Below are 24,039 nucleotides of genomic sequence, written 5' to 3'. Positions count from 1 at the left end.
CCCCAATTCCAGGTCCCAGCTCAGTGGTGGACTTTGGCTCCATCCCTGCTTGAAGAAGCCAGGACCAAGCAGGAGGTTTTCGAAACAAATACAGTTCCAGAGTCTAGAGGCCTTCAGCATTAATATCCTGTATTCCTCCTCCCGGTGTCGGAATCCCCTTTTCCAAAATCCCTGATGTCTCCTCTGCTCCCTGGCTCAGAGTTACCACATCTCCAGGGAGGGAGACGTCAAGAGAACCAGAGAACCCATTATGTGGATTTACACTGAATGAGGTGCAAAGGGAAGGGCACCTGCAAGGAATATACAGTTTCTCATTCACCTGCAAGAAGTTAAAAAAAAATGTTTTTACCCCATTACAGACAAACAGCTGCAGCACAGATGAATGAGCCAAACAGAACCAAACCAGAACTCCCTCCTTGCCTCCTACAAAATGGTTACGACTCCTAGGACAGAGGTCATACCCTGTTCTGGTTCTCCTGTCACCTTTACCCTGATCTCCAGGTTCTAGAATTTTAGACCTTTGTACCGTCACCCTGCGTCCATGTGGCTCCTCTGTTTGCTCCCAGGTAGGGGCTAGTAAAACTTCCACAACTGGTCAGGGACATTAAAGAGGTAAACATGTATCAGTAGGGAAGTTCAGAGATTGGGTAAAAAAGGTATGGGAGTGGCAGTGCCAGAGAGACGGGGTGAGCCCTCCCGTGCCCCCAGAAAAGGGCTTGGAAGCACAGATTTGGAAAGACAGAAAATGAGACGCAGACCTCTCAGAAGTGCGAAAGCAAGGGGGCCATTTGAATGAGGAGACCCAGCAGATACCCAGGTAAAGCGTTTGTCGTTGCCCGGAGAAAACAAGCTGGAAGCTTCTGCTGGGGGGCGTGTCCGTGAGCTGCCTTTTTTTTTTTTTTTTTTTTTTTAACTTTTCAAGCAGAGAAGCAGGAGTGACCGTGACCCAGTGACAGCAACTGACTCAGGGAGTCACCTGTCTCCCAGCCCAGGGTGCACCCTGAGCTCTGTACTTTTCATCCAGAACCTTTTCCTCAAATCCGCTTGTGCATGATGAAATGGAATTTGGGGCAATAAATGGGCAATTTACACAAGTTCGAAAGGGATCTGACGGATAAATGTGTTCCTAGTTTGCAGAGGGGATGGTGATTGCTTCTCAGAGCTGAGTTCACCAGACACTGCTTTTAAGCTGAGAAAAAAAATCAGAAGATGTGTGAATGGGAGCCTAATAATGCTTAAAATGCATTTGCTGATCATTCATCCCCTACCCTCTCAGCTTAATTTAGATTCTCTTTTGTTGCAAAAACAACTCTTAGGTTCAGCTTGCTTAGGAATTTCAACTTGCCTCATTTCTTCAGAGTAGCAAGAGTTCGGGGTTTTCTTGGACTCTGTGTTTTGGAGAAGGGACACTTGGTGTTTTCTAGCTCAAAGTTCCATCATAAAGATGATTTTTAAATCACCACTTGGAGTCAACCTTTGCTTAAGGTTTTTATTCCCTAAACTCCCATCCATTGTGAAGATTGCCCACTGGACTTTGTGGTGACAGCTCCCTCTCCTCTCCCCGCCCCCAATCTGGCTGTGCGAACCCCTCAGATGTTTGCGTCTCCTCCCCATAGTGAATACTGCATCTTAAGAACCTTCAGCCAACAGGGAAGTGAAAGAAATATTCGCGGTAAATGATCTCAGTACATCTGACAGCACTCCCCTGTGAGATCAGAGGCTGCCGTAAGAGATGTCTTGATTGATTGCTGCAGTGGCCAAAGAGTGCTACTCCCTACTTCAGTGGTTTCAAAGCCACAAACATAGATATCCTTTCTCATAACCCAGGCCTAGGGACTTTGCAAAAAGGAAAAGGTTAAAAAGACAGCAGCAACAAAGTAAATTTCATATCAATTTATATTAGATGTATACTATTTGCAATCATTTGATTGAAAAAAACCTGCCTTTTTTGACCATAGCACATGTACACATAAGCTTAGTACAGGGCTTGTCAGGCTCAGCACCCCTCACATTCTGTGGATCATTCTTCATGGGGGTCAGGGAGGGAGGGACTGTCCTGTAAACCGTTCAGGACTTTGAGCAACAGCCTGCCTGGGTTCTACCCACGAGATGCCCGGGTACCCTCCTCTCTGGCCCAGTCGTGATGATCACAAATGTCTCCAGGCACTGACGTGTGCCCTTGGAGGGAAGAGGGAAGGGGTCCAAAATGGTCCCTGATGGAGAACCACTTACTTGGTATATGGAGTGTGCATGAATGAAATCAGGCGGATCCAGAATCCCCACTGAAAATGTATACCTTATTGGGATTATTTTTTTTTTCCTTGCTTGCTTGTTTGTTTATTTTCATCTAATCTCCTTGGCCCTAAGTTATCCCAGGTACTTTTTTTTCTCCATTTGCATGGATTAACCACATATTTTCAGATGTGTCACTCATGCAGAGTTGCAGCAAGTGGATAAAGATATTTCAAAGCAGGGGCGCCTGGGTGGCTCAGTGGGTTAAAGCCTCTGCCTTCAGCTCAGGTCATGATCTCAGCATCCTGGGATCGAGCCCCACATGGGGCTCTCTGCTCAGGGGGGAGCCTACTTCCCCCTCTCTCTGCCTGCTTCTCTGCCTACTTGTGATATCTCTCTGTCAAATAAATAAGTAAAATCTTTTATAAAAAAAAGATATTTCAAAGCAAAAAGATCTAGTGATGTTACAGATGATAACAGATTTCTGGGGAACACTTGTCTTCTTCAGTGGACTTCTTCGGATGGCATGCATATGCTCTTGATTTGCTACTTCTGAGGGTGCTTCTTCATTTTTCCTACACAGCAGCCTCCTCTGGTGAATTTTTGCAAAGCTCGGTGTTGTCTGGGTTGGGGCCTGACATTGGTTTTCTGGAGTTTCCAGGAGATTCCACTGCATATCATGAGGTTTATGCCCTGGGGCACCTGGCTGGCTCAGTTGGTAGAACATGTGACTCTGGATCTCAGTCAGGGTCAGGAGTTCAAGCCCCACATTGGGCCTAGAGCTCACTTAAAAATAAACAGATTTTTACAAAAGTGTTAACTTTATTTTAAAAAAGAGAGAGAGAGGCTTATGCCCTGGAATCATCCTCAGCCTCAGACAGCTGTTGGGTAAGCCATGCTTTGGTCTGTTCAGCAGCTGTTGATCTGTGTTCCAGGCGCTGCTGCAGGTGCTGGGAACAGGGGCCGCAGAGGGTGAGCCCTGCCTCAGGGCTCATGTTCTGGTGGAGAATTTGAGAGAATATGTGCACTTTGATGTGTGCACTTGACTGAATGAGTATGGGGTCCTGCCTCATAATTTCTGTCCATGTGTGTGTCATCTGTTGTTTGATAGTTTCTTTATGCTTCTTGAATCCTTTTTACTCAGTTATATAAAGATTTTTCACCTTCCTATAAAACGTTTCAGGTGTGATGGGGAGTAGACAGAAATAAACACATGGGATCTGTGCGCCATTAAACCATTGCTAAGAGAATCATTGCTTATAATTCTCAGGCTTCCCATATGGGAATTTGTTACCATTTTGTTAGATCGGTCAGCTCAGCGATGCAAAGGATTGTACTCACACTTTGTAGCAGTCTAGGGCCATGAGGATTGAACCAAGGGCTTCCAGCTGTCCCTTGTGTTCTGGTTTGTCTCCTAGGACCCCCCCAGAGGAAGGAGAATGAGTGCAGATAGCAGCCACGCTAGGAATCACAAGTTGCACAAGATGTCAGCTGGATGGGTGCTCAAAGCAGACCCCGCAGATGCCCAGAATGACAGGTCATGGCTGTCCAGAAACGGTAGGGTACTCCACTAGCTTTAGTAAGAGTGTTCGTTCTCTCCAAAGATGTTGGAACAAATAACACCCACCATTTGGTAGGCGCCCCATGGAGTCCCATAGTTCTGGCAGCCACTAGCTGGAAAGGGAAGAGGAAGTTGGAGGACTTTCGAGACAAAGTGAGGAACTATGTGGAATGCAGTTTAAAAAAAAAAAAAATCAATCTGTCCCCTGCCAAGTCTGCAGCCACCCCCCACCATTTTAAGAGAAATGAATTCCATCCCAGCAAAATTGAAGTCACACGTTAATTAGCCACAGGTACCCAAGATTCTTGACTCCAAGGATCCTCGTGCCTTGACCAGTTCTTTTCCCATCACACCCACAGACAAAAAGCCGCTTCCCACCTCACCCCGGCCTCATCTCCATGCCCCAAAGAAACCCATCTCTACATTTTGGGGAAATGAAGTGCAATCTATATTTTTTTCATCTAAAAAGCTGAGCCATTGGTTCTAGAAACTTTGCTACTTATTATCTCGCTGTAGCGTAATGTAATTGTGTATGTACCTTCATGAGAAGAGGATTTGAAAGCCTTTTTGAGATGTGTGGCCGTTTTTTCAGTCTCGTACTGCAGAGAGGAGGCAGTGTGATAAGACAACCACATTAAAGAGGAAAATTGAAATGGGATGCTGGGAGCTGGTCCAGAGGAGAAGTAACATTTGTTAACCGAAGCATGCGTAGAAGAAGACATTTTTTAAATCCCGGTTTGAGATAGGCTCCATTTTAAGGATGGTCATAACTTTACTAGGCGTCCATGATGGCACTTGATGTTCTACTGAATTAAGCAGTGGTAAATGACTTGGGGTTTCTGTATGAGGATGCTGAATTACATACTTTGGGAAGACTCTCCTCTCCAAAAATAAACAGGGTAATGCTTCTTTAATGCTCCTGTACCCCTCACCCCCGTCCCCCAGAGAGGCAACACGTGAAGGCTTTTCCTGCCGAGTGGATCTTCATTCCTAGAAAGTTTTCCTGACCAAAATATCTTCCTCTTCTGCTCATAAGCTGGATTGAACCATTTGGGGGGAAGAAAACCTCTCTTTTTAGCCCCGGGAGAATCCCATTCAGTCATCCCACTGCTCACCTTCCCCTGCATCGGGTTCAGGACCTTTTATCCTTCAGAATCAGCCGTGCCCTCGGAGCAGAAGCATCCCCCAGCCCCAGACCAGTTGCCTCATCACCCCAAATCTCTCCAGTCAAAAAACTCAAGACCAGCCAGCATCCTTGATCAAAAGCATCCTATTCCAAAGCTTCCATCAGACAGCTTCTCTTGTCTAAAGAAGTGAGCCACCTCTGGCCTCTCTTGACCACAGAGAATGGAATCTTCCAGGGAAACCCATTGTGGGCTCACAAAAGTACCACGTCACCCAAGGTAGCAAGTGGGCCAGAGAGACGTTGAGGAAGTAAGAGCTGTGAGCAGGCAGAGAAGGGAGGGTATGGGCCATGCCACATCCTCTGAGGAATGGGGACTCAGGGAAGGAGAGGAGGTTGCTTTGCTGAGGCCGAGTCTTCAGGGGCTCAGGATTTGTTGGCAGAGGCAGTGTGCTGGGCACTGGTTCCGGGTGTTTTGTGTTTGCCCTCCCAGTAATCTGCAGCCTAAAGTAAAGAAAATGTCAGCCCAAACAGTGTGGCTTGTTTTTATGCATGAAAAAAATCACCACAGAAGAACTTCAGATAACATACATGAATATGAAAGGTGGCCAAGATCTGTTACCTAGTAAAAACTTGAAGGAAAAAAATGGCAGAAAAGTATTTACCGTATAAACCTCTTTTTAAAGAGTCAGTATATGTGCATGAGTATAAATGCCTCCCATCAGTGAGCTCACTCAAGTGTCTGTATCTGGGAATGGGTCTACAGGGAAGACATTTATTTCTCACATTATATCCACATTGTGTTTATTTTTTCTTAACATACTACCTTCATATTTTCTTAAAAAGGGAAGAAAACTGAGAAATAGTAGGTAGATGATTGAGCATCGTGGCATCTCTTTGGGGAGGAGGGATGGCAGGGTGTGCGCTCTGAGGCACACACAGGATGTCGGGGTGTGACGAACGTCAGGGCATGGAGATGTCTAGCCACAGGTCCAAGAGACCTTTTTCCATAGAAACATGGTGGACCATATCGTCTCTCAGGCTGCCTGGTGTTCCCCCAACCCACCTGGAGCCCAAGCGGGTCTTTCTGGTGTTGATCTGTACCGTTCTCGGTCTGCGGATGAAGAGAGTTCTGGTTGACGATGTCTATGTTCATTACCCTGTAAATCTGAGTACGAGCCCAGATAATGTTACACTGATGTGTGAGACTCAAAAAGAAGCTGCTCAGGAGGGAAATCTTTGCAACGTTGGGGTAGGCAAAGAGTTCTTAGTTGGAGCAAACAAAACATTGAGTTGTAAAAAAAAAGTTCATAAATTCTGCTTCTTAAAAGACACTATTAAGAAACTGGATAGGGAAGCCATGGACGGAGGAAAAAATATATGTAACAAAGGACTCTATCCAGAATGTTTAAGGAACTTTACAACTTTACAGTTGGGTTAAGCAACCCAATTAAGCGGGGGCACAAACTTGAACAGAATATTCATCAAAGAAGATGCCCCAGTGGTCATTATGCACATCAAGAGATGCTCAACCTCATTTGTCATTAAGGAAATAAAGATCAGAACCACAGTGAATGACCACTACACCGCTATGAGGATGGGGAGAAAATGTGAAAGCTTGACAGTTTCACATATTTTCACATAACTGGAATCTCATTCATGGTCCAGCCTCCTTGGAAGAGAGGTTTTCAGTCCCCTGTAAAGTTAAACATGCTCTTCCCAGCAGTTCCCCGAGGGAAGTGGACGCATGTTCACCAAAGACAAATGCAGAAGCTCATGGGGGCTTCTGTAAGATCCCGAGCTGGAAACGGCCAATATGTCCTTCTCTAGGTGCACTGGTAACCAAAGCATAGTTCTGCCCACATAGCAGAATACTGCTCAGTGATGGAGTAAGGAGTGAGCTGCCAGCGCCCCATCGGGAAGGAGAGAAAGCCAACCAGGAGTTGCCCGGGGCAAGGGTGGGTAGACACGGGGCACAAGGAAACTTTGGTGTGATGAAGTCTGTATCTTGATTGTGCCCTCTGTCTTCCTTCTGGTGATGGTTACCCTGGTATAAAATTCATCAAACTGTACACCCAGGAGGGCACTCCCTGTGTCTCCCTGGGGACTGGGTAGCCCCCCGCCCCCATGATGCCAGTGTGCACATGATGAACATGGAAGGACATTTTCTCAGACCATTGTGCTTTGCGTGTTTGCTAATTCCAAAGGCAAGATGTCAAGAGGAGGGCGTCCCATGCCTACTCTCCCCCATTCTACCTGCAGGGCTGCATGTCTGGGCTTATACGGCATAGGAACTGGTCCATTCAGAATGAAGAGTGAGGCCATAGGGATTGATCATGAACGAGATCTCAGCAAGACTGGGTGTGGCACCTTCTGTGAATGCCTGGAGGCGAGCGGGAGGGCCAAGGTGCCAGGGGAATCTTCGTCTATGGAGGCCTCGGGCATGCACAGCTCTTGGGTGGAAGGAAGGATTGGGGGACTTGTCCTAAAATGTCCTATTTTCAGTTGGTTGATGGGTCGATTTGGCTCAGCTGGGATAGGATTGGTGGTCGTGGTGATGTTTTGTGGGTCTGAAGCACTTTCCACCTTGCCCCTTAGGTTCTGCGAAATTCATGTGGGTGTTGATGGTACTCTCTTCCTTCAAAGGTTCTCTTTCTCTTTCTTCTTGTTTCTTTCCTTATGTCTATCTGTGGCCCTTTGCACCTTCCTCCTGTGGTCCCATGTGTCTTTGAAGAATAAAGAACAACTTTCTTTAATTTTTCTGGGGAAACAAATAGGAAAAGTCTCCTGAATTTTTTTTTTTTTTTTAACCTGTATTTCTTCTTGTTCTGTCCCCCTCGAACCTCCTGGTTGTTGAGGAAAAGTCTGGGTAAAAGTTACCTGGGGAGGGGCGCTTAAGCCTCTGCCTTCAACTCAGGTCATAATCTCAGGGTTCTGGGGTCAAATCCTGCATCGGGCTCTCTGCTTGGCAGGGAGCCTGCTTCCTCCTCTCTCTCTCTCTTTCTCTGCCTGCCTCTCTGCCTACTTGTGATCTCTCTCTGTCAAATAATAAAATCTTGAAAAAAAAGAAAAAAAAGAAAAAGAAAGAGTTACCTGGGGAGGCAGGGGCCATGCAGCCCGGCCAACCCTGGTTGCTGGCAACATTTGTATTGTTGAATAGTAAGGAACCTTTGCTCTGCTCTGCTGAGAAACAGGTGTGTGTTTTCTCAGCCCTGAGGGAGGAAGGGGCCCTTTCCAAAATGAGGGGTGGGAAAAGGCCTCAGCAGTGTCTTACAGAAGCTATGAGCCTTGCCTCTTGGCAACAGGCCCTGTGGGGAGGCGAGGGCAGAGGGACAGCAAGAACCCTAGGAGCCGTGATTGGGACCTTAAGTCTTGCAGTTCAACTAAAATATATATATAGTTATATATAACTATATATATATATATCTTAATATCAGTGGGGAGTGATGACTGTTTTAGGAGTTTCACCCCGGGAGTTGCCAAATAAGTTAATTTACCTGTTTCTCATACACCATACTATTAAAATAAACCTTCACTCCATTATTGAGTGTAAGTAACGGGCCTCCTGCAGGCAAAATCAAAAAAGGCCTGCAGAGTAAAGTTCCTTTCCTCCGCACCACCCGCCCCCCCAGCCATCACCTTTTTTGGAGACATTGTCTTCTAGAACCAGCATCGTCCTCGTTATTAATCGCTTGTGGGACTTTATGCTGCATCACATTACTCCCTCGGAATTAAACTGCACATATAGAGTATGAAAAATGCACTTTTTTAAACAGTAAAAAAGTCATTTCCTAGCATAATACCCCAAATAAAGTGCCGCGGAGCCATTAGTAGTAAATTGAATTTTTTGGTATGTAATTTGTACAAGAACTGACAAGTGAGAGCCCCCCTGGCCCCCCATCATTAGTCACTGGGTTTAGCGGACACCGAGGTAGTAATCTGCAGAGGCAGGCATTTTTGATGTCGACTTCAATTGCACACTTCATTTATTTGGACAGGGCACAGGCGGGGCGCGGCCACGCAGCAGCACCGCACCATTAGCGAGTCTCGCCCCAGGGCAGCTGGGACGCTGTGCTGGGGCAGATGTTCTTTTCAGCCTATTCAGTGACCATTCTTGGGGGTTGTTTACTGTTGCCATGACAACTTTCATTTCCATAGCAGCGGCGCCGCTGTTTCTCAGAGGAAAATGAATTTAGTTATAAAAGGATAATATTTTTCTCTGTCTCTATATAACCTGCCATCTGTCAACTGGGGGATCAGGAAGGATTCAGAAACCTATTAAGAATTAGAGCAGCGGAGTGAGGAGGGTTTTTTTTTTTGTCCTGTATTAAAAGCAATAATAGATGTGGAAGCCAACATTGTGCCCTCGACATCATAACTTTAATTTTTTTTCTTTATATTTTAAGAAGTGCAGTTTTTATTTCCTGTCTTTGTTGTTGTTGTTGTCGTTGTTGTTTAAATGCCTCCACCACCAACACCACCACTGTATGCACACACACAGTCTCGGAAAACACAATTTGCATTCTGCTGACAGACAGAAATGCCCCGACGTCTTATGTGTAGCTTTCTAGATGCAGGTATATTTAGGGCTTTCTCTTCTTGGTGCTGTGAGCTTCCCCAGTTCCTCCAAAGATTCCTCGAGCTAAACCTGTTGTCACCCCCACTCCCTTCCTCCCCTGTGCCAGGGGAGCAAGCCTCGGGGGTGCACAGGTCAGCAGACTATCAATTATGAAATCAGCAAAATGAGGGGGGACCATGCTTTGTCTGAAAAACTTACCAACCTTCCCTTTAAATCTCATTCTAGAATCCCTTTCTTCCTCTCAAATCCACATGGGAAGAAAGTCACCTTGGGGATAGCTCATCTAGTTCCTGGATTTTTTTTTTTTCCTCTGTTGCTTTCATGAACGGTAGCTTGCAGGGGGAAGAACACGTGCACACACCGGCCCCGTTGTAAATAATGTTATTTATTGGTTGATTTTTCCAGATCCTGACATTGATGCTGCCAGTGCCATGATGCTTTTGAATACTCCCCCTGAGATACAAGCAGGTTGTGAGTAGATATTTCTATAGCCTACAGCGCCATAGTTTGTGAACTTAACCTTCTCCTCTATATCCCAGGCCATAGGGAGAACTAATACTCAAGCAGAACTCCTTGTAGAATCACTCCAAAACTACCGCAGTGCACGATCACACACGCATGTGCGTGCGAGCCTGCTGCCGTGCATACATGTGAACGAGTGCATCGGTGTGTTTCTGAGATGAAAGAGTTTTTATATAATCTCAGGGATTGAGGCTTGGGGGAAGGGAAGTGGACCCAGTAATGAGTCCCAGTGGAGAGAACTTCCGTTCTCCTGCGGGAGTAGTTCCCGTGATTTGGTAGGTTCTCCTAGACAAGGCTGTGTGGGGCCAGCATAACAGGGAACCGAGCAGTGCGTATTTCTAGAAATGTCTTTCCCTTCGGGGACCTCATTGATAGCAGGCTACCATTTTTACAGCTAGAGAAGAGAGGTGGCAAGGTGGGCTTGCAGGAACTCGGGGTGGCCTTGAAATGGACCGTGGGTCCCTCCAGGCTGTCGTGGAGAGGGGTAGGCCTCCTGTCTTCACCTTCTGTCAGCCGTGGAGCAATGTCCAGCTTCAGACCGTTCTTTTCCTCCCTTGAACTTCTCTCCTGTCCACCGCCTCCTGTTTTTTCCCACCTCTAGAGCCTAGAGTAGTGCGGTTTTAGAAAGGTCTTCTTCTCAAGTGATGACTTTCAATGGAGAGGATTGTCTCCTCCTCCTGCTGACGGGAATCTGGTCCCTCTGCCCGCACTTTCCCCCCAGCTGGAAGCCCGCTGAGCAGATGGCCAGCTCACTTGCCAGGGTCTGCTCAGGACTTTGCTGCATTGCAGACTCCCGCTGACAGAACACACAGGTCGGAGTTGGTAACAGGACATAGCAGACCCCCACCACAGCACCCTCCAGGGGCCTGGGCCTCAAGCTGGTTGGACCCTCTGACTCCCTGAAGGGTGCCTGGCCTCCTAAGTCAGGGAATCCCCCCTACATCAGAGAACATCCATTCTTGGGGGCTTCTTTGAGTAGGGGACGGATGTGGAATTCCAGAACATCCTTCATAGCCCTCCCTGGGCCACAGCCTTCCCCAGAGCTTGAGGGAATTTGGCTCTCTCCTTTCTCTTTCCATCTTTTAAAAGACCCGAGGGATGCGGCCACGCATTCTCGGGAGAGACTTGTCCCTCTGGCAGAGGCTACTGTTACGTGCTCTGAAAGGTGCACAGTTCCCATTGTTTCTTTGCTAAACTCAGATCGCCGTCAACGGAAGGGTCAGGCGGCCCACCCCGCCGAAAAGCAGGCACCACTGCCAAGCCCTGGTAGAACTAGTGCAGTCCAGTAACTAGCGGTTCCCCTGTGATGTGGTTTTTCAGTGATGTTTGACGTGACAGAGAAATTGAAAAACAAAACAAAACAAAAAACTCCATTCTCAGAGGACATGGCAGGAAGTGTACAGACCAGATTGTAACCAAGTTACTGTCTGAAAGGGTTTCCAAAACCAGGTTGCATAACTTGTCATGAGGAAAATACACTTTTCTTGTCCGAGCTGTGCAGGTTCTGCAGCATCTTCCTTAGGTCGCGGCCACAGTGCACAGTGATCACGGGCTTCGAGAGATGCTTTTGATGAGCCAGAATAATGGAGTTAAGAGGGAAAGAGGGAGGGGGATTGGACAGAGCGTCCATGAAAGCCCATTGTTACTGAATTCTTGAGCCCAGGTAGAGGAGGAACAGGACTGATTTTGATTAGTTGACAAATTAATGGTTTGTATAATGCTCTCATGGCTGAATGAACTCCTCCCCACTCCCTTACTAGAACACTCAAACTCTAAATAATTATTCTTTCAAGGTATCCATAGTCTGTCTTACGTGAAAATACTCAAGTTGAGCTTTGAATGCTCAGTGTTTATGTGTCGAAGCTGTAGGGTCCCTTTTCGAAGGCTCTTTTCCCATGTTGGTCTTCACCACTGTGAGAAGTCCAGCCTCCGCCATCATGAAGGCCCCACGCCAAGAAGGGGGCTCCAGGCGATGCCCCCAGGAGTCGTGGAAGGAGAGCCCATTGGCAGGAGCTGCCAGGAAATTGATGGGAAGGTAGGGGAGAGGGTAGAAGACTGTCTGTGTATTCACCTTTCCATCTGGCCGCAGTCTCTAGGAAAATCCCCTAGTGGTCCAGCTAGACGCTGGTCAACAGGCCAGAATCCGGCCCCTGAAGATGCGAGTAGGACTGGAGGGAGGGAAGTGAGCTGGCAGTGAGTGTCTGCTGGGTGCACTTGGGTGCACTTGGGAAGCCAGACAGCTGCTGGTCAGCCTCCTGGTAAACCGGCCCAAGGTGTGTATTTCTGTCCTGGGACCTTGGTCTTCTCTTAGCATGTCGTGGCTTCGCTCTTCCCCTCCCTCCCCCTTGTTTTCATTTTACTTGTGTCACGTTGCTTTTCCTGAGATTCGGTGAATGCCTTGTGCCGCGCCGTCCCCCCTGCCTTGCCAGCATGCCCGAGGCCTGGAATAAGTGGGAGGTGATTCCTCACCAAAAAGTTTCCAAGGCAGCACCCTCCCGGCCCCAGCCACCGTGCTGGAGGATGGGCAGCCCGCCTGGTGGTGTTTGTGTGTGCGAGACCCGGTGGGGACATGTGCATGGCAGCCGGGCTCCTGCAGCCCCTCTGCCCACACGTGGTGAGCACGGACTGGCATCTGCATGGAGCACGCTGTGTTCAGCTCCTGGCCTGAGCTGTGGCCGAGCCCTGCTTACAGAGCCTCCTCGTGTGCTGCTATTTATAGCCCCTTGTTTTCCCCTCCTGGGCTGTGCGATGCCCTGGTTGAACAGAGGCCTCTAGCCTGGTCTGTCTGCCACCGTCACTTCCAGCCGTAAGAGGGTGCCCCGGGTGGCTTGAAAGGCTCTTCCTTTGCCATCGACCTCCGTAAGCCACTCCACTTAAGGTCACCAGATGGCAGCCGCTTGGATGGGTTCCTCTCATCGTCCCAGGGCCCAGGCTCTGCAAAGCTAGCTCGGGGCTGGCAGACCAGCTACCATCCAGTCTGAGCTGAGTAGGTCATACAAAGGAGGTTTCTCAAGAAGCTGGGGAGAATTCCAATCAGCCAAGCCCCTTTATCTTTGAGGTGTGCCATTCTGTCTTGCATGCACTCTAGAACACTACTTCCAGAAAATTCAGCACAGGGCATTGCTGCCTCGTTAGTTCTGAATTTTAAGATTATGCTTCTCATCAGATCCGTCCACTTACCCCCGCCCCTGAAACCACTGATAAAAGTGGCTGAAAGAGACGAATTCCAGCTTTTAGAGTCCACAGCAGTACCTGCTTTGCAGTTCCCTTTTGACAAGCCCTGGGAGTCATCTTTAACCCCCATGGAGGGATTGTTACGAAGTCAGATCACCATTACTCATCTTCAAAGGCTTATATAAGCCCTAGTTGGAATGTTCCCAGAGAAGAACTCTGGATCATAAACAGAACAACAAACGGACAGCAGAGGGGAGGGATGGAGGCGGCGTTCCGCTCCCTGCCTCGAAGTAGGGTATGCATCCAACGCGCCAGGCCCTGGAGAAGAAAGGCGACCAGCACGTAGGCTCCCCCATCCCAGCCCCCTTCCCAGCATCCTTCCAAGTAAGCAGGTGGAAAGACCGACTTCGGGAAGGGGAAGGATTATCGGTATCACTTGCTGCTCAACTTATGGCCTCTGGTAGCGTTAGCCAGGGCTGCCCTCCAAAGGCAGCAGTAGGAGCTCCGAGGTTAATTTTAGAAGCTGTGAAAATCAAGGAAGCGGAGCCTCAGGAGGGAAGCTGAGGAAGCCGGGATGGAGAAATGCCGGGCTGGCGGAGCCTGGAGGGAAGTCTGTCTTGTGCCATTGACGTTTTTTTAGGTTCCAAGGTGATCACGGTTAGATCACGGTGAGCAGTGCTGCTGGGCTCAGCTCTCTGTGTGTGGGTTCCCGTCGTCTGGTTAAAAATAAAGAAGTTTCAAGTCACTCTGTAGCATGGGAGAACGCGGTCAGTCGGCAAGAACTGGGAGCTCTGGGGGTCCTGTCCTCGGCGCCTCCTCTCAGCAGCCCGAGGATCTCGGGCTCACGTCTTCTTGCGAGTAAAAGCTGAATACTGAGTTGCTCTGACAGCACAGGATGGTGCTGGAGGCCTGCGCCGGACATGTCCAGTTTCTCACCACGTCCCTTCTCAGCCGGAGCTGAAGGACCCATTTCAGGGCATTGGGTGGGCTGGGCTGTTTGTAAAGGGCTTGGTCTTGAGGTGTCCTGGTTTACCCTGAGGGCAATACAGAGGAGCAGGAAGGGAGGCTTGCCGACAGGAAAAGGGCTGCGGAATGCATTCGCGCTCCTTCCGAGTCCCCCAGATCCAAGACTAGTTAAATACGGACCTCAGAATGCCTTTCTCAGACGTTTTAGACTGGCTGTGATTCGTTTTTCAGAAGCCTCCTTCCTGACGCTCGGGGATGGAGCCTGGAAGGAGGGAAGATGGGAGAATAGTTAAGTGCCACAGCTGGCTTCTGGCAGCCCGTGAGCAAATACGAACACATCGTCATCCCAACAGGGAGAGCGTTGCCAGTGATAAGGACTGAGAAGTGCCAGGGCTGGCAGAAGCCGCATTCGGTTGCAGCTCATTTGAGACCAAACTCCAGGAGTCAGGAGAAGAGCCTAGTTTATGTGCCAGAAGTCTTGCGAGGCTCAGGAAATAGCTCGGGGAAAGCCTTTTAACGCAACGGGATAGCTTTGTCCATGAGATTCTCTGTGAAGTGAACACACTTCATTAATCAGGAAGATGTTTTAGTGGGTGAGTGCAGATTTGGGAATAACTACAAAAAGCGTAAAAGGCTAGAAGAATGTCCCCGTCTTGACACACCCTCCCTTAGCTTCTGTTCCTTCTAGATCGTCGGTAAGAAGATACTAGAGGGAGGGGATGGGATGGTGGAGGGATGGACAAGATGGCGATAATGAGCTTGCACCACAGACCCTACATCAGTCTTCCTATTTAATACTCAGAACCACCCTAGGAGCTGTGTTTTTGCCAAGTTTAGAGGTGAGGAAACAGCGGCTCAGGAAGGATAGGGCACTTGTCCAAAACTGCAGAGCTAGTGGTAGGACAAGACTTCAGTGGAGACAGAAGCCATGTTGCCCCGAGCTTGTACTCTTATCCACTGCACAACACTTCCTCCGTGGAGGCTTAAATGAGGTGAGACACATCAGTGGACCCTGGGCTTCAGTCTGTGTGCGCTGAGGACTGGCTTCCTTTCTTCGTTCCCCTCCCTGTTGGGCATGACCTTGGGGCTTAAAGGTTCTGGACACTTGGGCAGAGGACTCTGGGCTTGGGGCAGTGTTCCTTGGGGTTGCTTTTCTTCTTTGACTGGCAAATGACTCGCTGGCCATATCGAAGTCCGGAGAGCCTGTGCTCTGTGACTCCCATCTGCTGTCTTCACTTCCCAGGGCACCCCAGTCATTGTCCCAGGATTTTGGGTGTCTCAGAGGCATTTTTCTCGCAGGGGTGACCCTGACATGATTTCCACAATGGGAGCAGAAGCACTGGTGAGAGCAGTCATTGCTGCTCCAGCTGTGCTCTGTGACCAGGAAGATGGCTAAATTCTGGCACCTTCTGGTTTGTCTCCCTCTGTTCTTACGGACTTCGGCTCACGGGGAGTGGAGACCGCACAGGCTGCCTCGGGATGCTCTGAGGACCATGGTGGTGGTGATGACGGTGCGGATATTGACAGTCGAGATGTATTTTCTTAACATTAGTGCCTTTTTTAACTCTGTGAAATCTCCGCTCTGTGGGATAAATCCCATTTCTGTCCCCGTCCTCTTACTGAAGCAGCTCGCTCAGCAGACACAGGCATGCGTGACAGAGATGGGACACAGACCTAGGGCCTTCCAACACCAGAGTCTGGCTCTCAGCCACTACACTCTGGACCACGTCTCTGCTCAGAACCCTTTAATGGTTTCTCCAGTCCCCATGGGGCAAAGCCCAAAGGACCTCATTCCTGCAGAGGATCACACACTTTCACAAAATTACTTTTTGTTCTTGCGCATGCTGCCATTGTTAATTCCAGGCCTTGTGTGTACCATTCTTCTGCCTTGGAATGCCACCTTCGATGGCCCTTTCTACAGGAAGTCTTCCCAGGGACCCTTTACTATGGGTCAAGTGTCTCCATCCTTCTGTGCCTACAGACCCCCGGCCCCAGCACCTACCGTGGTGTGTTTCCCTTGCCTCTTTAATTCTCTGTCTGTCCCGCTTAACTGTGGCAACCCTGTGTCCCCTTCACCAAATACCTAAGCAGGCACTTGGTATGCTAGTCCATTCATCGATACAGTCCATATATGGGACTGTCATGGTTTGCTGGCGAGAATTATAACTGTGGTTATCAATTTTAAACTTTTAAGTTATTTTAACAAGTAGTTCCTTCTGTCAGATTGTCTTGCTGCTCTGAATCAGATCACTAGTAACTGTTTTCTTCAATAGTATTATCAAAATTGAACTCAGCCTGTGGCTGGGGGGCCATTTTGAAGAGACTGTTAGATGGAAAAATAACCAAAAAAACCCTTTGCCGAGGTCTCTAAGACAAACCAAAAGCCTCTCTTTTCAACCTACCCGTAGCACATGTCTGTAAAGCCCAGATCTCTCCTGATTTGTGTGTGTCTGTCCTTGGGAATTATGGGTATTTTTCCTCCTGGGTTTTCTTTTAAAAGCCTTAATAATCTTAGTTCCTGTTTTTATGTCTATGATCCATTTCTAAGTAACTTTCATGTATAGCCTGAAGTAAGGACTAAGGTTCATTTTTTCCCAAATGGATCTCCAGTAGTTCTGTCTTCCCCCATTGTGTTGTCTTGATAACGCCGCCAAAAATCAAGTTGCCCGTGTATGTGTAGATATATTTCTGAATTCTGTGTTCTTCCTTGATCGATAGACCTCTACTGACGCTAATCCCACTCTGTCTCATAGCTCTATAGGACGTCTTGAAATCAGTAATATGTCAGTTAATATAAATTTTAGACCCTCTTCCTTAGAACTTATCAGCTAAGCAAAATAGGATACTTACTAAGAATATCACATTATACAGGTTTCATGCTTCTAAGATAATTGGTAAGTCTCCTGTCTCAGATGATCTCCTGTCTGAAATCAGGGTAAGGGACATGTGTAAGTGTTCCTGATCTAGTTCAGCCTACTGTCACAGTTAAATATGGTAGGAGAATGGGAAGATTCTGGACCACTGGACTGGACTGGGACTATTGACTTTGGGCACTAGTTTTAATTCTGTCTCCCATCTACCTTTTAGAAAACCCAATGACAAAGGCTTTGCACAGACCTATTTTTTTTTTAAAGTAGCAAAAATATTAGCAAGAGCCACAGAATTCTCAAGGAATCAGTCTATATACCCCATATTTAGGAGTAGACATTCATCCTATATGAGGGACCTCTTGTTGAAGGTGTGGCATATTAATGTAAACATTCCCTTAGAAGCCTAAAATCTATAGGAGTAGAAAGTAGTGTTTGCGTTTTCTAAGGCGTATTCTACTCAATATGGGCATTAGGAACTTAATATCCAGAAGGGTTTTCATTTTTGAATGTATAATTTTCTAGATCCTTTTTGGTGTGGCCTCTGTTTGGGAAAGCCTGGTTTATCGACCTTGCCTGTGGATGACTGTGCCAGCGGCTGTATGAGCACAGCCAGAGCTCAGGGGACTCAGGACGCTGTTCAGAGAAGGAAGAAGAGATTTCGGTCACTTGCACAAAGTCACACAGAGAGGAGACAGCTAAGATGAAAGCTAAGATTCCAAGCCCCACACCAGGGCTCTCACTTCCTGAGGCACGCCTGGCCCTCTGGACACAGGGAGGAGGATTGGTAGTACAGTGAGAGTATTAGCTTGAACCAAATGAAACTGCTGTTTGGGAGCTTGAAAAAGATGGACTGTCAGGGACTTCCTGTGGTTCCCCTGTTGCATGACTTCTCAGACAGGTGTGAGGCTGCTGTAGGATTGTATGGAAACAGACAGGATCCGATGGTCACTGGCAAAAAGGTTCACTTAGGGTTACCAGGGACGAGGGTATTTAGGAGAAGACGGGATGATGAGAGAACTCTCGGGAGATTTGATCGGAAGAAGCTTCGAGAAAGGAAGAAGTGGGCCCTCCCAAGTGGGCTCTGCATGATTCTGAGGCAGGAGCCAGAGCTTCCCTTAACAACTCTCTGAAGAGGGGTCTTTCCTCAGCAGCAGAAATCATTGAGCATGAACTGGGTGGTGAGCATGCCAAGTAGCTTTTGTAAAATCAGCTTTGCCGTTACTTTGGCTCTTTTTTCCCTTGCTGGATTAAGGACAAATAGAAAGGTGTTCTCAGCTTCTGACCATGATCGGGGAAGCATGAGGAAATGGCTTTTGTTCGGTCATTGCTATCAGACTTCTGTCAGTGTTCTTGAGATCCGGTTAGGGTCTGACTGGAGATGAGAGCTTGTATTTAAATGCAAGAAAATAATGTTTGAAGCGCGTTTTTTAATACTCAACCCTTTTCTAAACCAGTGCATCAGTAATTTGATTGTAAGGTATTGGTCTGACACGGCTGACTGAATTTCTTTCTTGAGGCATGGTATCTTTCTTTCCCTGTGTGCATGTGTGTGTATGTGTGTGCGTGCGCGTGGACACACGCACATGTATTTCTTTCTGTCTCTGCTCACTCTCTATGCCAATAATAATCACTTTCTCTCTCTTTCAGTTTCCCTTTCCCTCTCTTTCTCTCTGGTGTGTCCAACGTTTCTGACTCAAAGCACAAATCACAGTTGAACTCACGTGTGGTGCCTTTCTCCTTTTTGTTTTTCCAGTTCCTCCAGGAGTGATACAAAATGGAGCTCGGGTTCTGAGCCGTGGGCTGTTTCCTGGAGTTCGGCCTTTGCCAATCACTCCCATTGGAATGACAGCAGCTGTGAGGTAAGGGAGACACCGCTAGGCAAAGCCTGCCTAAGGGGTGGGTAGGGCATCATCTTGTCCCCCCACCCCCCCGGGGTCACTTGGGATGAAGAGGCTGGGCCTCTAAATAGTAAAGACGGGTAACCTGGTTTGGGTGTTCAGAAAAGTCAGAGTAACTCCCAGGGACCCCAGTCTAGGCGCCAGCTCCTCTTCCTGGGCTCAAATTATCTTGGTCTCTTGGCAGATAAGGAGATGAAGACAAATTAAGCATGTTTGTTCTAAGAAGGTGGGGCAAGGTGGGGAAAAGGAAGTGGTGAGCAAGTTGTTCATTAGACTCTAGGCCAACTGGTCTACCTCTAGAATGCAGTGCAAAATCCTGTGTGAAAAGTGCTTTGGTAAGTGGCATATAAATAACAGGAGGCATCACTCCCCTTCTTCCAAGAATCAGGTCAGCTGCCAAGCCACATGGACTCTTCCTTGGGAAGTTGCTTTGCTCCATCCTTCTTACTCCATTGCCAGCCCTGGGTTAGGGTCTCGCTAGCTTTGACCCCTCACAGGTGCCACTGTGGATGCCACCTTCTGTTTTCCTGCTGCTTCTCTGCCTACTGCCGCCCACCCATCAGCCACTGCCAGGCTGATTTTCTAAAATGTGCCTCTGGCTGTCTGCAGAAGCACCTTCCATGACTCCCACACATCAGTCTGACATCACCCTGGTCCTTCCATCTCCTTGAGTCAGATTTGTTCCCCAAAGGTGTCCAGTGTTGGCCCATCTTACCCACACAGAGGCAACTGGATAAGGCAACTGGTCTGCCTCAGACACCTCGTGCAAAGCAGCACCTCCTCCAAGGTCCATCACAAAAACAATTGCTTCACAAAGCTTTTCTGAACGTGGCCTCTGAGCCACCCTCGTTGGATTTCTCTTTACTTTGAAAGCCCCATTCTTTGCTTGTGGTCTTTTGATGGGTGACCCTGTATGGTAAAATTCCTCTGTGTGTCCTCCTCTTCTCTCAGTGGTTCGCTTGCCATCGACAGAGGCTAGCTTTCACTCACTTGGCTGATGGCTGATGACGCCATATTTGCACAGTGTCAGGCCCAGGCTCTCGTTCGGAACGCCCGTTGCCCTGAGCTGTGCCCCCCACAGCCTCCTCTCCTTGCTCACTCTCTGCACTTTTGGCTCAAGTTTGCATCTGAAGGCCATTTCCCTTTCATAGTGTCTCACGTCCCATAGGAAACCAGCCCAGAAAGTCTGTTAGGGGCCTGAGGGAGATGCAAGGTCGAGCTCCCTCGTGTGAAGCAACCACGTGAAGTTTTCCCGTTCTTGTGGCAAACCAGCCTGCTCTTGCCAGGATGGAGGTCCTCCGATCTTCAGGGCAGACACTGGTGTCTAGGACCTGATGAAGAGGGAATTTGGCTGGAATTGGTTTACCACATACCATTTCTGCTAATCCAACATGGCGATACTTTCCAAAAATAGATGGGAAGGGTCTCTCTCTCATACTTTCCCAGTATCTTCCATGGCCATCTGTAGATCAGTAATTCCTGCGTTCAGAAATGAAATGCCTCTTCCATGAAGCCAAAGTACCAATGCCTTTGCCTCCCGTTATTAAGAGAGACGTATTCCATTTTCTGTTCTTGCTTAAAATCTTTTCAGCCTCACCTCCTGCTTTATGTTTTTGGCCGACAGGACTTTGAGACTGTAGACTGGTTTCTCATGGAACAGCAGCCCCGGTTAGCAGATTCCAGGCATAGATACCAGTTCGTCATCCTGAACATTCATTCTTTCAGCCCTTCCCAGGATGGAGCTGGAGGTGGCTTCAGCCATTTCTTAGAGCAGAGCACGGGAGAGCCAGGCACACAGGGAGACAGCCGTAAGACCAGTTTGGCCTTCAGCAGGAGCCAGCCCCTAATTTTAATTATTACCCTCATAGCATATATATTAGCATAAACTACACTGATTAGTACTCCCTAGAGGATTATTTAAAATACTGATTTCCTTTTTTCTCCCCCCTGGTTATGTTTTGGGTGGGCGATAACAAAGCACCTCTGTAGAACAGTGACATCTTGTCTCTCATTAGAGTTGCCGCTTCTCCAGTCCAGGAAGCACCTCACTTTGGCTCTGCCACAGGGAGAGACCATAGAACAGGTTTCCGGTGCATTCAGGAGACAAAAACCACACTGAGTGGTTTTGGGGAGACTTTCATGTAAAGAACCATTAGCCAGGTAGGAAGTTATTAACCAAGTAACTGGAAGGGTAAAAAGAGAACTCTAGGTATCCTGGGGAGAGCAGTTGCTGGAAGCAGCCGTATCCCCTGGGGCTAAGAGAAGAAAGGGAAGAGGTTATGATGGTTGCCCGGTGGAGGTGGGGCTTGGACCTCAGCGGAGGAGCTGGTGGCGGGGATGTAGACCTCTGGCCCGTGGCCCTTACTGAGGTTGCTGGAGTCTCTGAGCTGGGAGGAGGGACCTGTGGGAGGACCAGAAGGATCTCAGGAGATCCCAGGATCTCCTGCTGGTGGCAAGCCCTATAAGGGAATGTGAAGCGTCAGAGGGGAGCGCAAGCTGGATTCAGCAGCTTCTACAGGAATGAGCTGCTGCCTCCAGTGAAGAGGAGACACATGGAAAGAGGCGTTTCCTTTCTTCCTCCGCCCCCTTCCCAGTCTTTCCGGGACACCTCCTGTGGTCTGAGCCTAACGTTGAGCCTGATGGTGTGGCAGCCCCAGCCCCAGCCTGCAAAGCACTGTGGAAGGGTGGGTTTGGGGCTGAGTGACAGTAGCCTCAGAACGGCACCATTTGCTTGACATCTGTCCACTGGGAAAGCATGCCTAGCCCAAGAGTGACCTCCCTGAGCATGCTGAGAAGTTTTCAGTGAAATGCGCAACTGCTGGTTTGCAAAACTAGACAGGTTACTGTCTGCATAAAGAAGAGAGAATCAGTCAAGAAAACCATGGTGCTTTTGCAGTGCATTATCCAAATACGAGTTCCACACCTTCTAGCTCCGTTTTTAAGAGGAATTAGGGACTCAGTTTTTAAGAGGAATTAGGAATTAGTTTTTAAGAGGAATTGCAAGCTCTGTAAGGTCAATTGCCCTTGCTCAGAATAACTTGGCCTTCTTCGTGCCCCACATGCCTGGCAAATAATGGGCCCTGAGATGCTTTCAGAAAGAGTACATATAAACATAGCCACGGGGCTATTTGCAAAACCAATGTCTTTGTAAAACCCATTAATAAGTCTTTGGGCAGGGGCATTTGTTTTGCTCTTTCACTTTCATTGTAATATAAAAATTTTTTTAAATTTCACCATGTGTCTGAGGTTAAAAGGAAAACAGTCCACAGGAGAACAGAACAACAGCAGATGGTGGCCAGACCCCGTGGCAGTGACCAAAGGTTCCTAGGGATGTTCATCATTTCTGCCACTGCCCCATCAGTGCAGGGGTGGGGGGAGTGTGGAGGGAGGGCTGGAGAGTCATTAGCACCCACTAAAGACCGATTTCCTACTCTGCTTCGTGTGACGGGTTTTCTGTGCGAGTCTAAGCGACTTCTCCTTAAGTGAAAATATTTGTCTTTCAGGGATTTTTTTTTCCACCACTGAGTGGCAAAGGCCATGTTTGTTTGTCTTAACTCTGAAACTGTTATTGACATAGATGAAGTGTTACTTTTATTAGCTGATCATTACACAGCTTGTATTTGCTGGGTTCCTTTGCATATAATTATGATGTGAAATCTCCTTGTAAGAGTATCTGTCAATAGTGTAATTGACTTTACAGTGTTGACTTTTTACTCAATAACCTCAGAGATTGGCCCATCCTTAGTCATTGGAAACCTGCTTATTTTTACATTTGCCTGGGCATGGAGTCCTCAAAACATATTTTCCTCAAAATGACTCTCACACATCTTAAAGTTTTATGCCTGTGTCTTCGGTTTTCCCAGAGACATTTCTTGCAGAGAATACACTGGATGGAACAAATGATTAGAGCCATAGGAGAACTGGTTTGGGCCCTCTTGGGAAACAGGAACCCAAATTTCTTATATTTATAGCATTATGGGCTGCCTCCCAGGTAGGGGCCATAGAAACTCTCTGGGATCTGGGCCCCCTTGCTTTCAACTCTGAGGGCTCTTTTTGACTCCAAGTGATCATTCAGGTGGTAGAGAGGAATTAAATGTCCTTTAAAAGTTTTGCCAAAGAGGACTGGGAGGAAATTGCTGGGGGTGGAGGTCCTTTATCAGGCAGCGGAGCCAGATGTTACACACAAGAACTCAGGAACCAAGTTTCCCCAGTCCTTAATTAACCCTGTGTGTGTTTGTGTCCCTGGGCTTCTCATGAGAAAAGCAGTCTTAAGGAATATTAGGGTAATGCAGAGTTCCATGCCTGGCGCATGGTATGCGTTAAGTAGGTGTTTGATAAAACAAATAACGTGGAAAAACACACAACCTAGGTTAAAGGACTTCAATAGACATTTCTCCCAAGAAGAAAATACAAATGGCCAAAGCACATAAAAAGATGCTCGGCGTCGCTAGTCATTAGGGAAGTGCAAATGAAAAGGATGACATACCACCTCACACCTATTAGGGTGACCTGCAGCGACAGCAGAAACTAACAAGTGTTGACGAGGATGTGGAAGACTTGAACCCTTTGTACGCTGTTGGTAGGGTTGTAACATGGTGGAGCTGTTGTAGAAAACAGTATGGCGGTTCCTTAAAAAATAAAAAATCAAATTACCATATGATCCAGCAAGTCCGCTTCTGGGTTTGTACCCAAAAGAACCAAAAGTAGAGTCTTGAAGGGATATTTGTTCATCCGTGTTCATAGCGCTATTCACAATACCTAAAATGTTTAAGCAACCCAAGGGCCCATCAACAGATGAATGAATAAGCAGTGTGTGGTGTATACACGCAGTGGAGTCTCATTCATCCTTGAAAAGGAAAGACATTCTGATACCGTGCTATGGTATGAGTAAGCCTTGAGGACATTAAATGAAATAATCCAGTCACAAAAGACAAACGCTATGTTCCTCTTATTTGCGGTATTTAGGGTAGTCACAATCCTACGGACAGGAAGTAGAAGGGTGGGGTGGTTGCCAATGGCTGAGGGAAGGAAGGAGTGGAGAGTTAGTGTTTATTGGGGACAGGGTTGCAGTTCTATAAAATGGAGAGTTCTAGAGTTGGCTAGTGGTGGTGGCT

General features: G+C 47.8%; 1 protein-coding gene and 1 long non-coding RNA gene across 21 annotated transcripts in view; both read left to right on the top strand.

Moving 5' to 3' along the window:
• The window catches only part of FOXN3 (forkhead box N3), a 400,355-nt gene that overhangs the window by 359,862 nt on the left and 16,454 nt on the right, over positions 1 to 24,039 (top strand). For 9 of the 20 annotated variants that reach the window (XM_082733885.1, XM_082733900.1, XM_082733886.1 and 6 more), the window contains 2 exons: positions 9,901 to 9,966; positions 18,781 to 18,886. In XM_082733885.1, coding sequence (XP_082590011.1) covers positions 9,901 to 9,966; positions 18,781 to 18,886 — 172 coding nt within the window. The remainder of the gene's footprint in view (positions 1 to 9,900; positions 9,967 to 18,780; positions 18,887 to 24,039) is intronic. The other 11 variants (XM_082733890.1, XM_082733891.1, XM_082733895.1 and 8 more) reach the window with 2 other exon arrangements.
• On the top strand, positions 549 to 5,548 carry LOC309866298. Its single transcript, XR_014312559.1, has 2 exons — positions 549 to 817; positions 4,153 to 5,548. It is a non-coding gene; the product is annotated as an uncharacterized lncRNA (long non-coding RNA).

The sequence above is a fragment of the Mustela nivalis genome, assembly GCF_964662115.1.
Source record: "Mustela nivalis genome assembly, chromosome: 6".
Lineage (NCBI taxonomy): Eukaryota > Metazoa > Chordata > Mammalia > Carnivora > Mustelidae > Mustela > Mustela nivalis.
This window is presented reverse-complemented; position numbering and strand designations above follow the sequence as displayed.